Here is a 16,134-nt window from a genome sequence, read left to right on the forward strand (position 1 = left end):
TGTTGGTGCAAAAAGGGAGAATGCTCTGTGAATTTCAGTCATTTCTTTAAAAAAGATGAGAATGACTCTTCAAATAGTTATACATGTTTATTTACCTTGGCAAAGGAATGTGTTTGACATAGAGGCATGTCTACTTTGCACCATAGTTCACAAGATCTCATGATGAAACTCTTCCGACAGAGTTTAAGAATATCTGACAGCTAAAATCAACCAGACACAACATTTACAGAAACATTAAATATGCTCTAGTCTCACTAAAAGGATGTTGTCAAGATTGTCTGACGGCACACTGAACGTTGGCTGGAACCAATCAGCATTTACATCATCAGGACCGAACACAATCCAACCCCCACCAGAGCAACATGAGGACGACAGAGACGTAATAAATTACAGAGGAAAACCACCTCATGACAAAAACCAAGCGTGTTTAAATTATTATAGACAAGCACAGAAGTCAAAGTATCATATTACACATGGACTGGCTCGGCTTGCTCAGAATTACTAATAAAACAACAGAAGGTTAGAAGTACAGTCTGGGAAAATACACACTGGGCTAAAAGAATGAATTTATTTTGAAAAGAATAAGTCATTAACTGCAGAAATGAAAAGACTCGAGCAGCAGAAAACGAAGACAGAAATCATTTTTTATGTTTTGTAGAATCAAACTTTTCAAATGTGCAAATATTTTAATTAGGTTAATCTGCAAGTGCAGGACTCAAATACAGTTCACAGCTCCTCTCCTTTAAATGTAACTAAACTGGAACGAAAGGGAAGTGAGCCGCAGCAGTTCTTCAAAATAATAATAAAAAAGTGTGTTGCCTATTTTAACCAGAGAGCTAAGTAGTAGGGGAGAGCTGCATCAGTAGTACAGTTCTCTGGCAGAGCTCGGCTGGAAAGCTCCTCAGAAAGGGGAGAGGCTTGGCACTTTGATGTTGATGTCTCCGATGTTGATGTTCCGGGGGATCTCGGGCAGGTTCATGTTCTTCACGGCGGAGACGGCGCGAGCAGGGGCCGCTGACAGACCACCCTACGCATGAAAAACAACATCAAAAACACCTTCATGTCCTGTCTGTGCGACACTTAGAAAAGAGCTTATCTTTACATGTCTCAGTGATTTACTGCAAATGGCTTTAATGGTAGGTGATTCTACCTTAAATTACCCTCATAAAATAGAGCTAACTAGTACTAGTTCACTCTGATTATAGAGTCATATTTCTTTCAAGTCTGTACATTTTCTACTTTGTGCAATAGCAATAGTTTTTAGAAATACTCACACGCATTCTTTTAAAAGCAGGAAACAAAGGTTCAAACATGTTAGCTGCAGTTTGTGCAGCAGAAAACATGGAAGCAGCTAAAAAAGAACATTATGCTATAGTGCCCTGCAAAGGTCTTCATTGGCCTTAACCTTTCCCACATTTTGTTCAACCACAAACTCCATTGTTCTTACCAAGATTTTATAGGACAAAGTAGTGCATAATTGTGAAATGTAAGGAAAAGGAACAAAAACAAATAGTTTTCAGCCCGATTTTACTCTGATACCCCTAAATAACATCCAGAATAACCAAGTGCCTTCAGAATCCACCCATGCACCTGTGTTTGTAATTTTATTCTCTGTCTAAATACAGCTGTTCTTTGAAGACCTCTGAAGGGTTTGTCAGAGAACAAACAGCATCCCGATGACCAAGGAACACAGCAGAGAGGTCAGGGATAAGTCAGTCGAGAAGTTTGAGCAGGGTTAAGTTTTTAAATAATATCCCAGGCGCTGAGCATGCAAAGAACTTAAAAAGGAAAGAAACTGAGGCAAAGCAGCTACATAAACTGAAAATTTGAAATATTTAAGGAGGCTTGGCTACCATATTTCAGGAAGCCAGAAAGGGTAAAAAGATAAAACCTACATTTTACTAACTGTATTTGTCATGGCCAAGGTCAAAGGTTTCAAAATCCATATTTGCCTCCCAAACCAAACCTAAGATAAAACCCAACCCTGATAGCTTTTCTGGAGGGGTATAAGTTTGAAAATATCTCCCTGAGAAGACAAATCAGTTTCAGTGAGTAGGAGTGCCTCACACTTACAGCTCAGAGTAGAACACAACCTACCCCTTTTTATCTCCACCTGACTATAGGTGCTGCATTCACAATGTTGAGTTGATAAAACAGGTTAGTTTGACATACAACCTAAACGAGAAGGTGCCTCAAAGATGAATCAACGCCAACTTACTGTGTTTCTCTGAGAAAAGATTTCCCTGAAACCTTAATAAGGTCTAATGAAAGCATGTCAACTTCTGGCTATTCCTTTTTTGGTAATTTGTCAGTTTATAGAATATATAATGGTGTTTTACTTTGTCTTTTCTTTTCAGTAATGTTGTAAAATTACCAAAATAAATGACTCAATAAGGCAGCATAATATGAGAAGGCCTGTGCAAAGCTTTCCTCTGCACAAGCTACAAAGTAACATTCAACTATAAAGTGAAAAGAAAATGGTTATCAAAACATTAACTAATACATTAAAATCCAAAAAGTGGGGCATTTATTTCATCCCACTTGAGTCAATACGTTTTGGAACCACCTCTCACCTCAGTTACAGTTGAAAGTCTTTAATGGAAAATCTTGCTCATTCTTCTTTGCAAAATTATACCTCAAGTTCAGTCAGACTAGATGGGGAGCATCTGTAAACATCAATGTTCTTGCCCCAAATTTCCGAATTCATTTAAGTCTGAACTTGAACTGAATTGGCCATTCTATGCATGTTGTGCGGTGTTATTTTTCCACCACACAAAGCATTTTCCATTTAGGCTGAGAAATTTGATTTTAGTCTCATATGGCCAGAGTGCCTTATTTCACATTTCCACTATATCCCCTACATGGCTTGTGGCAAACTGCAATTGAGACTTCTTATGGCTCTCTTTCAATAAAACTTTTAATCAGCTCTTTCATGAATGCCGGATTTGTGAAGGTAATGAATAACACTTAACCTGTCAACAGATTTTTTCAGTTGATAGAACAGTGCTCTCTGAGATGCTATAAGATTGGTGTATTGCTTTATAACAGCAGCTGACTTCAGTTAAACTGATTTTTGAAAGAAATGGTTGCACTTTTATTTAGGGGTGTAAAGGGGTCTGCATAAAAATTTTACTTTTCAGATTTTTATTTGCATAAAATTAAAAATAAACAGGTATCACTTATTATGTGCTCCTTTGTGTTTTTGTCTAGCACATAAAATACATGGAAGTTTTAGGTTGTATTTGTGTTGCCCCTACATTGACGTTCACACAAGCTGAAGTTTATGAATTAAAAAAACAACCCACAAATAATAAATAAAAACTGTTCTTTGATCAGAACAGAGGGCCTGACCTCTGACTTTTCCATGCGGTTCTGCACCTCTACTTGTGCAACGATCTCATTCATGTTGGTCTCCAGCACCATGCCTCCCATCACCACCTCCTGCAGGATATAATGGACCTGCGAAAAAGTACAGCACAGAAAGTAAGAAACAACAAAAGCTTTTAGCTCTCACCCACAGTTTGATTTCCCTCCGATCTTTAGGTGTGTAAATTCCTGCAGGCTTAAACTGTTTCATGGATTTATAAAAACGGTCTTCTTCTACCACAGAGGAAATTTCAAAGACCTAAAATGTATCTGCATTGTCAGAACTTTGCATGCAAGTTTAAATGATATGTAAACATGCCATCCACGCTCTCTGAAGGCAAATGCTGAACTGCTGGGGAATATTTACATGTGGGTAACATTCCTCAGGCCAAACCTTGCTGTTCCACATGACATCAAATTCATGTGGGAAAATTCAGTCAAGATGGCTGTGGATGTGTCTGATCAGTTCTCCAGTAAAGGAACCTTAATTATAAAGATCTTCACTCTAAAAAGGAGTTTCATAGAGTTAAAACGAAGTTAAAAAGAGTTTTTAAATACAACAGTTTACTGAATACCATGGACTTTCTTTCAAATAATAACAATAAAGGTCTATAAATCAGCTGATAAGCACAGATATGTCTATGAGGTGACAGCTTCCTAAAAGGAGGTTTAGGATTTAGTGACCTTTTACCTTTATCTTACTATGTACCTTCAGGTACTAAAGTGAAACTCTAAAAATATTAAACCAGTTTGCATAAAAAAAAAAAAACAATTGTCTGGAAAAAACTATCCAGAGTAGTGGAACTGTGGACTAACAATCTAAAAGCAAAGTTAAATCTTCTCTGGCAGAAACCTAGCATTATAAGATTGTTTGTTTTTCTGAACAGTTTTCATACTTTCAACCCAAACTCACATACAGTAGCGTCACATTTAACATAAGAAAGCAGCAATTTGTGCCACACAAAAAAAAGTAGACCTTACAGTAATGCATTTTTGCTCTAAAAAGTGCTAATATGATGTACTTTTCCTTGTGCCACTAGAAAATTCTACTCACCTTATCCATGTGGAATATTAGGTCCAGTTCACAAACATTTTCAAAGCATTTATCCAGCGTTTCCACAAATACCTAAAATTAAAAAAAAGGATTTTAACAGGCAGTGAAATATTTTGAGACATTTGTATTTTCATTCTGAATGTATTCTGTTGCCGAAAAGTCTTCTGTTTTACAAGAATAAAATTATTTTCAACATTAATTTAAAAGCATCTAGGAATGAGGTTAAATAATACATTTTGGGAATCTACTTTTGAAGCTAGTCTATAAAGAACATATTCTTCCCTTTAGTTAAACATCAGTTATTTTCATGTAGTCACCCTAAAACACAGCAGCTGACCTGAATCAGGTCTAGTATGCCAAGCTCACTCTCAGATGAGTCCACACAGAAGACAAAGTAGAGAGTAGCATAGTGCCGGTAAATCAACTTGTAGTCTGAGCCCCCAATGAGACTGAAAGCAGAATAAAAAAGACTTTAAAAGACAATGCAAAATAAGTTTTTCTTTAGTGCAATAGAGAGATCCACTGTAGGTCCCCTTCGCCAAATAAATAATACATTATTTTGAAAAAAAGAGATGAGGATAAAACTTTTATATTATGCTGCCATCTTCTGTTTTAAAAAGTTACTACAAGCCACCCAGTGATGTCATTCTGTTGAAAAAAAACTCAAGGAACTTTTTCAATATGGTTTGGGATTTTACAGAAGCAGTAATTTTTCTTCCAAATTAAAACAAAGCATGAGAGAAAAATAACTTGCCTTCCACCCTCCAAGAAGTTACAAACATTGTCGTCTCTCTTCGATACCAAATGGAAAGTCTCCCGAATTATCTGCTGCTGCATATCCTCTGACTGCAAGAAAATAGCACACAGACTAAGTAACAAACAATTTCAGATATGTTACAGGGTTGTGTCTTTTGAATTTGGCATTTACTGCAAAGGCACAGTGTTTGCTTTCCCAAACATAATTTTCTAGATGCAAGTCTGCAATCTGATTTTACTTTTCCAAGTTTGTCATTCCATACATTTCAGCATACATTTCTAAAATCTACTGGGCTTTAACACAGATAATAAGATGAGACTGCCTCCATTGTGTTTTACAGATTGCTGTTCACACTTACTTAGCTACTGTTTGTCCTATCAATACTGGGGCAAAATGCCATTTTCCAACCTTTTTCACTTCTTTTGAAATAACTTCTAGACAGCTAGCCTTCCAGTCGGGCCTTTTATAATCGGGGTGTGTTATATGCATCTTTAAGGGCATGGGTCAGGGCTTGAAGACATTACTTTAAAAATCTGTTGGAGTTTTTATTACTGTGGTTATCATTAAGGGTTTTAATCAAAATTTCATTTTAAAATGGTATCACTAACTGTTGGAAACGCTAATCATTAAAAACCAATCATTTTATCCGCACGTAGAAGTGCATCTCGGCGAAATACAATTATTTTGCTAATCTAATAATCTGTTGACTATGTTTTCGATTAATAATCGGATAGCGAAAGGTACTTATAAGGAGACTTTTTTTTTTTTTTTTTACAGAATTTCAACCAGGTGAAGCTACAACGATGCCACTTGAGGAGCTATAGATAGAACATATTAACAGAAAAAGGTTTTTCATCTGAAAAGCAAAATCTTCATTACTGCCTTAATTACTCCTCTGAGGGGGCTGTTCCTTTAGCAAATGGCACATTTTACAGTCTGTATAAACCAGTTAACATTCGCTCAACATACTTAAATTAAACACTCTGAACAGCCTCTTGTAAATATCTGGTTCCACGGAGAAAACCAAAGGTCTCGAACAAAAATGTGTTTATTTGTCAGAAAAATATCGGTGAGCGCATGAAACCTGTTATTACACCAAAACAGGTTAAGTTGTTTAATATATAAACAAGCTAACATTGCCTAGCACACCAGGAAGATGCTAATGGATTAAAGCAACAAACTTTGAAGATACTCACAAAATATTGATAGAATCTAATCAGCCGCGGTTTCCCATGGTTGTTAAAAATCAATATAGCTTTTATCATGTTTGTTATTTGGCGTTACCCCACAGCAGTTTTAAATAATGTAGGACTTCTAACTGTTGTTAGCGTGTGTGCTAAATGGTTTGTCGAAGGCCGGATTGTTAAACATAGCTCACTTCCGGTAGCGTCTGATCCAACGTCCATCAACCTCCGCCAGAAACTTCTTTTTTGTTCCGGTTCAATTAAAATGAAGTATTTTTGTCTTATTTGTTTTTGCTAAACTGTAGTAATTGAGATTATAGAAATCGAGCATTATGGATATTATGTACGAATCATTGTCTAACGTTGGTTAATATTGAGCCACTGTCAGTTCAAAACACACACAAAAATCTGAAATCAAACTTTGTGACTATTTATTTTTCTTTTAATGACAATGAAAAAGTAAAGTAAGACATTTTATTTATGTTGCAGTTTCGCAAACTTCATAACATCATTTAAATATGTTTAATAGGTTATTTAGATTAAGATTGAAATTGGAAATTAAACCCAGTCCTCATTTTGATTTGATCTACACCATTTTCGTTTCTTTCACGTGTTTTTGCAAGCTGAGACTTCTCTGCTGCCACATTATATAATGTTACCGTCTTTGTGTCTAACGCATCATCATCTGAGGATACATGTAAGTATTGCGTCGTTTGTACCTTTTTGAATGCTTCAATACATTGGAAACTCTGACAAACGACATCAAAATCAGTTGCGACTGACTTTTGTTGAGATCCAAATGGATGGATGGATGGATGGATTAATTAAATGAATGGACAGATGAATTCAACTTTTAAATAATGGAATATAAAATAAAGTTGTAAAAATTCTAATAGTCTATTTTATTTTTTCATAGTTGCTCCATACTTTTCCAGACTTTCCTAGACATTGTTGGAACTCTTGGAAAAATAGTCCAGGGATAAAATATTTTTCACATAATCATAAAGCGCAATCAGTGGGACGATGAAGGACCTCACATATATAAACTAATATTATTGTAACAATACACAAAGCATTCTTTGATGTCATCCATCCATACATCCAACCATCCATCCAGAGTTTCCAATTGAGGCGGTGCAATTATAGATCATACAAAATGATTCTGATGTCGTAGTTTAGAGTTTTCCATACAAAGGATTCATTAGTTACATGGAGCCTCAATTGATGGTGCATTAGTCACAAAGACAGCAATATTATATAATGTGGCAGTATGGAGAGGATTCAATGTGCAACTACATGACAAACAGGGTGGTGTAGATTCTCGGTCATCCAGGACATGACAGTCCTAAGTGGTGAAATAGAAGGCAACTGGATTTCTTCTCATGTTTCTTGAAGATGTTCCGCCTCTCATCCAAAAAGGCTTTTTCAGTTCACATAGGAAACCAAAAAAATATTAGACCCAGTCAGGATTCATTTCAATATAAACAGCAACCTATTACACATTTTCAATGGATTTGATTAAATTAGCCAAAGTATGGCACAAATAAAGGGTTTCAATAATATCTTCTGGTTGTGGAGTTACAAGGTCCAGAAATACCCCCTAGATATACCCCCCAGTCAGTTCTGGGTTTTTGTAACATAAAGTAAAGTAAAATGATAAAGAAATGTATTCTAGATGTCCAAACATTTACATTTACCAGACCAAATGTCAAAAATGGGAACTGTGCATAGCAGGAATGAAAAAATGATTCATTTAAAGGTAATCTCATCTGACTACAGCTTTGTCAGTATAGAGCTCTCAAATTTCTCAAACACTCCTAAAACTGATCAGAAAGAGAACTCCATTAAACAGGAACAGGCTTCGAAATTAACCAAACCTGGGAAGTTGTGGGCATCTGCTTTAACTTACTATGAGCAGAAAGACAAGGATAGACACACAGACAAAAAAAAAAATGCTTCTTTGCCAAAATCTTTATAAACCTTGAAGCTTCATAGATTTTGTCACATTCCAACCACAAACTTTAATGTATTTTATTGGGATTTTGTGAAAGATCAACAGAAAGTAATGTATGATTGTGAAGTAGAAGGAAAACAATACATGATTTTAAGTTTTTGTTTTACAAATAACACCATGTAAAGCGAAGCATGCATATGTATTCAGCAGCTCCTTTACCTCTAAATAAAATCCATTCCATTCAAAAATTCAACTACTAAGTAAATAGAATCTAAACAGTGACCAAACAGAACTAAGAAGGGAGGGAATTAATGTAAACCCTAAGACCAAGGGTGTAAAACACTATGTGCGATGGAAAACTACTGCTACACATCACCCTGAACCCACCATGGAGACATGTTGGTGGTGGGATCATGCTGGAGTGTTTGTTTTTTTTTTAAAGAGAAAGGTATGCTATTCAGATTTGGTGGGAACATGGATTGAACTAGAAGAAAACGTGTTAGAGGTTAAAAAAATGGAATAAAAGGAATGAGACTGTGGCAGAGGTTCACCTTCTAACAGGACAATGACCCTATAAATCCAGCCAGAGCTACATTAGGATGGTTTGGATCAAAGCATACCTATATGTTAGATCCTGCAGATCTAAATTCAATTGAGAATCTGTAGCTAGATTTGAATATGTATGTTCACATACACTCACCATCTAATCTAGTTGAGCTGCATGGAGGAAGAGGAGTGGGCAACATTTTCAGTCATAGACGCATAACTGGTAGAGATATACCCCAAAAGCCTGGCAACAAAAATTGCAGCAAATGGTGGTTCTACAAAGGACTGACATATATCTATATAACAATAAATGTAATTCATATTTATATTAAAATACAAAATGAAATTTAGAGTGACCCTAAATGAGAGTTTTAATTATTTGAATGCTGAATACTTTAATTTATTATTCTCTTTATTCAATTAGCCATCAATAATTATATTTGGCTGACCTGCAGCCTAGCCTATCCTTTTAAGCTTGATCAAAATGTTTGAGCACACTTTCCACTTTGTTTTCATTTTCAATATGTCTGTGTGGTACATTTTTCATCATTAGTACTGCAGGGCCACCTGGGTTGTTGTCTGCATATCATCTATTATTTCCCCTAAATGCCCTTCCTCCTGTGTGAGCACAGTGTAAAACAAACAGCCGCTCATTAGCATGTGTGACCCGCTGGTGGTAAATAGGCTTATTTCCACATCAGTGCAATGTGAGAATGGATTTCACCGGGACAGTCGAGGTAGGTGGGCATGCTGGGTGCCTTGATGAGGACTTTAATAGGGACTTAACAAATGCAAGTGGACAGGCACAACATTCTCTGGCACGGTGGGGTCATGTCAGTACAGTGACCATTTGTTAAAGAGTGACTCACTGTATTTGGACTCTTGGGTGGCCACCAATGTTCACTTCAATTTTTAATGTGCACCCCCCTCCCAAATGATAATTGACAAAACGCAATGGATGCCAAGTGCTGTCTGCCAAAGCTGAGGTAATGTGTGGCGTTCTAATAATGCCTCTGTGCCCTGCTCTGCAAAGTGATGAAAGCACCCTGTAATTACAGGGATGATCAAAACTGTCAGGGCCTCCTCTGGGGATGGCTTTGTTTACTGTCTGCTTCTCTCAAAGCATCACAGACTGCTAGTTCTCCACCTCTTACATCCTAGGCTTCTAACCTAGAAAATGTAGCTCTTGTACCTGTCTAAACGTCACTTGTATTAATAAGGTTTGGTCCTGATGTATGTACAGTTAATATAAAAAACGACATATCCCTGCCACAATACCACGTGTTTGGGATGTATAACTGAGACCATCCATCCATCCATCCATCCATCCATCCATGAGATGTGCCACAGATTTTGAATCAGGACTGAAGTCTGTCTTGACTATTCTAAAACTTTCATCTTCTTCTGCTGTATGCATTGGGTGATTGTTCTGGTGAAAAGATGAAGCTCTTCTTTATTTTTCTACCAGAACCCTGATAGTTTTGTGCCAACACTCACTGGTATTCATAACTGTTTTTTTAGGTTCCTCAAACCCTGACCCTGACCCATGCACAACCCTGACTATGAATTTCCAGTTGAAAAAGCAGCCCAGTAACATGATAATCTCTCTGTTAAGCTTAAGTGTGGTTATATTGTTGTTTTGGTGAAACGCAGGGTTTATTTTGCATCCAATAATTCCTTAGTAATTATAGGTAAAATATTTAATCTTGGTTTCATCACACTATAAAACATTTCCCTAGATGCTTTTGAAAGATTACAAATGCATTTTGCAATCTTTCCTATCCTGGATGTCATTCTTCAAAATAATCAACTTCTATCTTTTCAACCTAAAGTTCAGAACAGACATATTAGGAGTACAGGACATTGTTGTCACACCACGATGTCAGTACTTGCCAGACATTTCTGCTGCTCCTTTAATGTTACTTTAAGCCTTGTGGCATCCTCCCAAACTAGGTTTTGTCTTGTCTTTTAATTAAAGTTGGAGCAATGCCCAGTTCAAGGTAATACCACTGTTGTGCCATATTTTCTCAAACTAAAGATAACTTGCTTCACTGCGTCATGGAATATTTAGTATTGTATTTTATTTTTCCCCTAAAATATTTCAGTTTTGATTTTTAACAAAGCTGTCACATGAAAGGTGAAGAAAGTTCTGAAATTATTTATCTTGGTCAAATTTGTCTTTACAATCTAAACCAAGCCAATTTTACAGGGATATGAAGAAATTTCATATCTACTCTGAATCAGGTCCAGTTGTACAGTACATGAGAATCTTTGGATGTTTTTAGCTCAGAATGTTGCATAAGGCCAAAAATATCAACTAAAATGTAAGTTTAAATTGGGTAAAGCCCTTAAAATGTTAAACAAGTCCACATCCAATACATATCTACAAGAAAACAAAGTCAGTATTCTTCAAGATGTAATTGTTGGTCAGTCTATTTTAGAATGATTATCACAAAATGCTTTCTCTATTATTATACTGTTAACCGGAGGACCGCAATTATTTTTTTCCTCCTCAAGATGGCAGCATTTTTGTCCCTAACTCTAATTGGTTTAGTCAAGCGTTGCTGCAGGAATACTTGCTAAGCTCCATTGTTCAGACTAAATAATTAAATAGTTCAGAAAATTAACCAGGATTTCAAACATTTCATATACATTAGGTGTAAAATACGGAAAAAATATGTTATCAATTCTATTAAAATGTGGTGAGAGTACATTCATGAAATATTTATCCTTAATTTACTCTTCTTGCATTGTATTTGCTTAGTTGCCACCCTGTCATTTGTAAGTGCCCATTTTATCTGGCCTTAGGCTGTCAAAAGGATGGCGTTTAGATATTTCAGCAGCCATCTTTCTTCCTACCTCTTATGATCTCAAGGTCGCTGTTGCAGGATCCCACAGCATCATTATGCCATCACCATGATTTACAGTGAGGATACTGTGTGTGGTGTCTGTTTCTCCTTCATCCTTAGCAATGAACAATCGGTGAGGCTCTTTATTACCGGTTACTCATTTCGGCCTTGAAGCAAATCTTAGAAAGTCGGTTTGTTGTTAGGACAGTTCTTTTTTCTCTTGTGGACATTTTTTAGGTTTGTGGTCTAAAACCAATTCACACTGCTTTGGACACACTCCAGTGGCTGATACTTTGAATGCATTGTATATTGCTAACAGCGCTTATCCACGAGGTGCACACACAACCTGCAACTATCACGATGATCAGTTTTATTTCAATTAGAATATCTTCATATTTTCATTAACTGGGTGTGCCACTTTTCCGTTCAGTTCACTAGGCCTTATTACTTTACTTAACTCCATGAAAAACTGCAGGGATTTCTTCCTTTAAAAAGACACATAACACACATACATGCCGTGCGCTATTTGAATGCGGTGGCTCTCCACTGGGCATTTCTAAAGGGCAAAACAAACCCGATCCTGGATCGACATCCCAGATTTCTTTCACACCGTGTTGTAAAAAAACAGAGCGGCTACGGCTGTGTCGATTTAGGCTGGGAACACCGAGGTCTCACTCTGTCTAATTCTTCCCCTTTGTCAATCGTGACCCTATTTGATCCTGACTATTTTGGAGTATCTTAAGAAACGGCGAAAAATAACTGTTTGAACAAGAGAAATGATGGGACCTTTGATCACCTACTCACAGAAACGCTGAAGTACGTTTGACTCGGAGGAATTCTTCTCTTTAAATTATAGTGACTATGTTAATTGGCTTTAAATCCCTTTGTAGGTACAGTTAATTGTTTATTTGATAAAATGTCATCAGCAGGCTGGACACTATCACCATGGTAACTAAAGATAAACTGCAGTAAGAACGACGCTCCCTCCTTTCTTCGAGTCTGTCCAGCTGTGTGATTCATCTATCAGACATAGACGATCTGTGCGTACGGCGCCGTGTTTACAGCGAACGCAGCAGACAGACTGAGGGAGACCGTGCGTGTACCTGGGCATTAATCTGTCTAACCACGCTGCCCGTTCGGCTATATATCGGCGGGGAGCACCAAGTTGCTAAGATTTTTGACCACAGCTGACGCCTTACCGTCAAATATTACTTTTTACCATCAACGACGTCTACCAAAATAAGGCGGTGTGTGTGTGTGTGAGCGTGTGATGACCGGCTGAGGAGGAGGAGAAGAAGGAAAGAGGCTTCGGTCTGAAACCAGATTTTGTCGTGGATATTTCCACAGAGACGTCGTTCAGATAACGGGGTTGTGTTTAAATGCAGCGTGCCTCTAGGTGCCCCGCTCCACCTTTTTTCACTCCAATTTTTAAGGCTAGTCTGACCCGTTTCATGCTTCCCGAAGACTCTGCTCCAGCAGGACATTGAAGGTTTGTCTTTCCTCCTGTTATGGAGTGTGAAGATGTGGATTACGATCACAGAGGAATCCCCGGCGCTAGTTTAGCCGCCATGCTTTCATTAAACACGTCAATGCAGCGCTGTGTTTGGCAGGGATAGAGTGAGCTATGAATACGCGCAGTCTGGCCAGCGGGATAAATCGGTGATTTTTGGAGCACGACTGGACTCCTGTTAGGAAACGTGAGAGAGCAGCCGTGCTAGCCTGCTGGCAGCAGCTATTAGCTCCATTAGCCGGCTAACAGCTACACGGTACTGGCTGGAGATTAAACAAGGGGTTTTGACCGCTGCTTCTGGGTCTTGCCCACGTTTCCATCTTCGCAACTCATTTTTCCTGCAGGATTGATAGCGGAATCTACGCGTTCAAGGATGAGGTGTCAACTGGAACGGAGCCGCTTGACCTTGTTTGGGGGTCTTATGCTGGCTCTGTCCTCCTGCCTTTGGCCCGCCACCGCAGAGAGTAAGTAATGCTGCTCAGCAACACCACTTACTGGGACACGATGTTTTTCCATACTCCAGCGCAAACTGCATGTGGGAACGTGGTTCTTTAGCTAAAACAACACAAACATGGTGATTTTTTGTGTTTTTTGTGTGTGTGTTTTTTTTTTTTAACAATCTGTTGGAATTGTATACAGCTGATTTTTCTTAGCGATGTAAAGTGATTGTTAATCTTATCGGTAAATGTTACCTCTGCAGATCGAGGGAATTAAATCTTAATGTTAATCTCAATGTTGGTTTTAACTTTACCTTTTGGTAAAACCGTGTTGTTTTGTTTTAGTTGTGGAATTCAACTGGTTTGTGGCGTTCATTGTGATGTAAATAGCCAACAATGTAGTTGACATGATTTCCGTGCAGTCAGGAAAAGAGTGAAATTTGATCAAATGTCCAAGTCTAGGTAAGTCTGGAAAAAATGAAAGTTCGTTTGGAAAAGTGGTCAGGTTTCCAGACTTTTTTTTTAATAATCTAAAAGATCAAAATCTAAGATTCAGATATGTTGAGATTTTTGCATTGATTCATATGTAGATGACATCCTTTCTCTTTGATTTCCCATAATTCAGTCTAGATTTTGAAATAAAAAAAGATATTATAAAAGTTTCAAAAAAATATAAAGAAACGTTATCTCCTGAAAGCGCATTAAAAGAACAGACAGTACCAATATTATGCATGTAAGATAAAAACAAAGACAGCTTAAATTGTGTGGTAGTTTAGTTTTCTCAACTTACATTCAATTTTGTAAAAAGTTTAGATATTACAATAGAATATTTTTGATCAATGTACCTTTTTAGTGTTTAGAATAAATGTCAGTTAATTGGTTTTGTGACAGACCCTTTACTCAACAAAAGGTAATTTTCATCAATGAAAATTATAATGTTTTGACCATTATAACAGTGACAGAATAAGTCCTGCCTGGAAACAAGTAGAAAGCTTTGAGTATTCTTCAAAAGAAAGTTAAATATTTAAATTAATAATTTTTTATTTTTAATGGAACTTGGACCTTGAATAAAATAGTAAATGAATGAATACAAGGTTATTTCCATTTGTACCTCAAATTGTTTGTTCCTAATATTTAGTTATTTAGGTTTTTTTTAGCTAAAAAAATGCACCATTGAACAAACTGTTGATCACTTTGTGGTTTTGAGTATTGTTGCACTTAACAAACAAGAAAGAAAAAAAAAAAGTCAGATCTTTCAGCATTTTAGTTGTCAATCACAGATCATAGCCACTCTTGGGAAAATTTACTGATTCTGATGTGGGCTGATGACATCACAAGAGGTACAGAAATCTAGCAAGTTTTTTTTTAAACTGTTTAGCCACTTTTGACTTATTTCGACAGGTTTTAAAGCATTAGAGTCCCATTCCTGTCGGCCCTGTTCCTCTTCATAAACCGCTTTTATGTTTTTTGTGGTAGAATAAATACAAATAGATACGCTGAGAAGGATAGTGGTAAGTGGCTTTATGTGATGTCTCCAGAGATGTGTTGAAGCTTGTTTCAGATTTTTTTTTTAATCTTAAATGTTTTACGTTAATTAAAACTGACCATGAGATATGGTTTTATGGGTACCAAACTATATCAAAAGTGAATTTGATTGATTTAAGAGAAAAGCCTGGCTAGTAACCTTTTAAATGAAATCCAATCAAATCGAAGTAGGCCAATATTTAACTATGCAGCCTTTGGACATTCCAGTATCCTCTGTACTGGGGAATCTTTGTCCTTCGGAAGCTGTGCGAGAGGTAAAGTAGATTTGTAAACATTCCATAAGGGAATATAAAACTATAATTATTATCATTATCTACAGTGGCGTCTCCTAGAAAGGCCAGGTGTAATTCCTGCAAAGCAATGGTAAAGAAGGGAGCTGAAAGGAAAAAAAAATAAAACACAACAAACATGTAAATTCACAGAAGAGAAAGAAGTTGCAGCTTCAGCTAGTTTGCATATTTCTGATACCAGATCAAAAAAAAGTCAGGCAGACCAAGGGAAAGTAACATCTCCCAAATAGAATAAGAATAGTCATCTTGGAATATTGACCATCAGCTGCACTCATTTCTAAATATTGGCATTGGCCATAGAAAAACCCACATCAGTTGACCTTTAATCACACACACACCACAGTCATAACCCAGATATGTTGGCACTCTAAATGCATCACTCTGAGTCATGCAGCAGAGAAAGCCAGCCAGGCTACACATGCACAGCACACTGTCCATTCTGTGTCACAGTGTGGTGAATTGAAATGAACCAAAAAAAAAATTGGTAGAGGGTATCTGTGATCTCATTGGGGAAAACCCTAAAGCAAGGAAAGGGACATGAGAAATGAAAATGTAGTTGACTGAATACAGTCAAACCTTCTGTCTGTATCCAGTGTTATATAGAAGTGACAAAAGTTGCTTATAAGTGCCAGTCGGTCGTGA

General features: G+C 37.1%; 2 protein-coding genes across 2 annotated transcripts in view; one reads left to right on the plus strand and one right to left on the minus strand.

Annotated features, from left to right (window-relative positions):
* Positions 1-72: 72 nt before the first annotated feature.
* On the minus strand, positions 73-6,565 carry ap3s2 (adaptor related protein complex 3 subunit sigma 2). Its single transcript, XM_047364147.1, has 6 exons — positions 6,374-6,565; positions 5,175-5,266; positions 4,758-4,869; positions 4,421-4,492; positions 3,352-3,459; positions 73-1,027 (listed from the first exon to the last, which is right to left on the minus strand). Exons 1-6 carry the CDS (start codon positions 6,440-6,442, stop codon positions 902-904), a joined length of 579 nt encoding a protein of 192 aa, XP_047220103.1. The 5' UTR covers positions 6,443-6,565; the 3' UTR covers positions 73-901.
* Positions 6,566-12,770: 6,205 nt separating this feature from the next.
* LOC124866795 (insulin-like growth factor 1 receptor) overlaps positions 12,771-16,134 on the plus strand; it is a 66,017-nt gene continuing 62,653 nt past the window's right edge. Inside the window, exon 1 of the mRNA XM_047362741.1 lies at positions 12,771-13,684. Within this exon, the coding sequence (XP_047218697.1) occupies positions 13,594-13,684 (91 nt within the window). The 5' untranslated portion in view covers positions 12,771-13,593. The remainder of the gene's footprint in view (positions 13,685-16,134) is intronic.

The sequence above is a fragment of the Girardinichthys multiradiatus genome, chromosome 4 (genome assembly GCF_021462225.1).
Source record: "Girardinichthys multiradiatus isolate DD_20200921_A chromosome 4, DD_fGirMul_XY1, whole genome shotgun sequence".
NCBI classification, from domain to species: Eukaryota; Metazoa; Chordata; class Actinopteri; order Cyprinodontiformes; family Goodeidae; genus Girardinichthys; species Girardinichthys multiradiatus.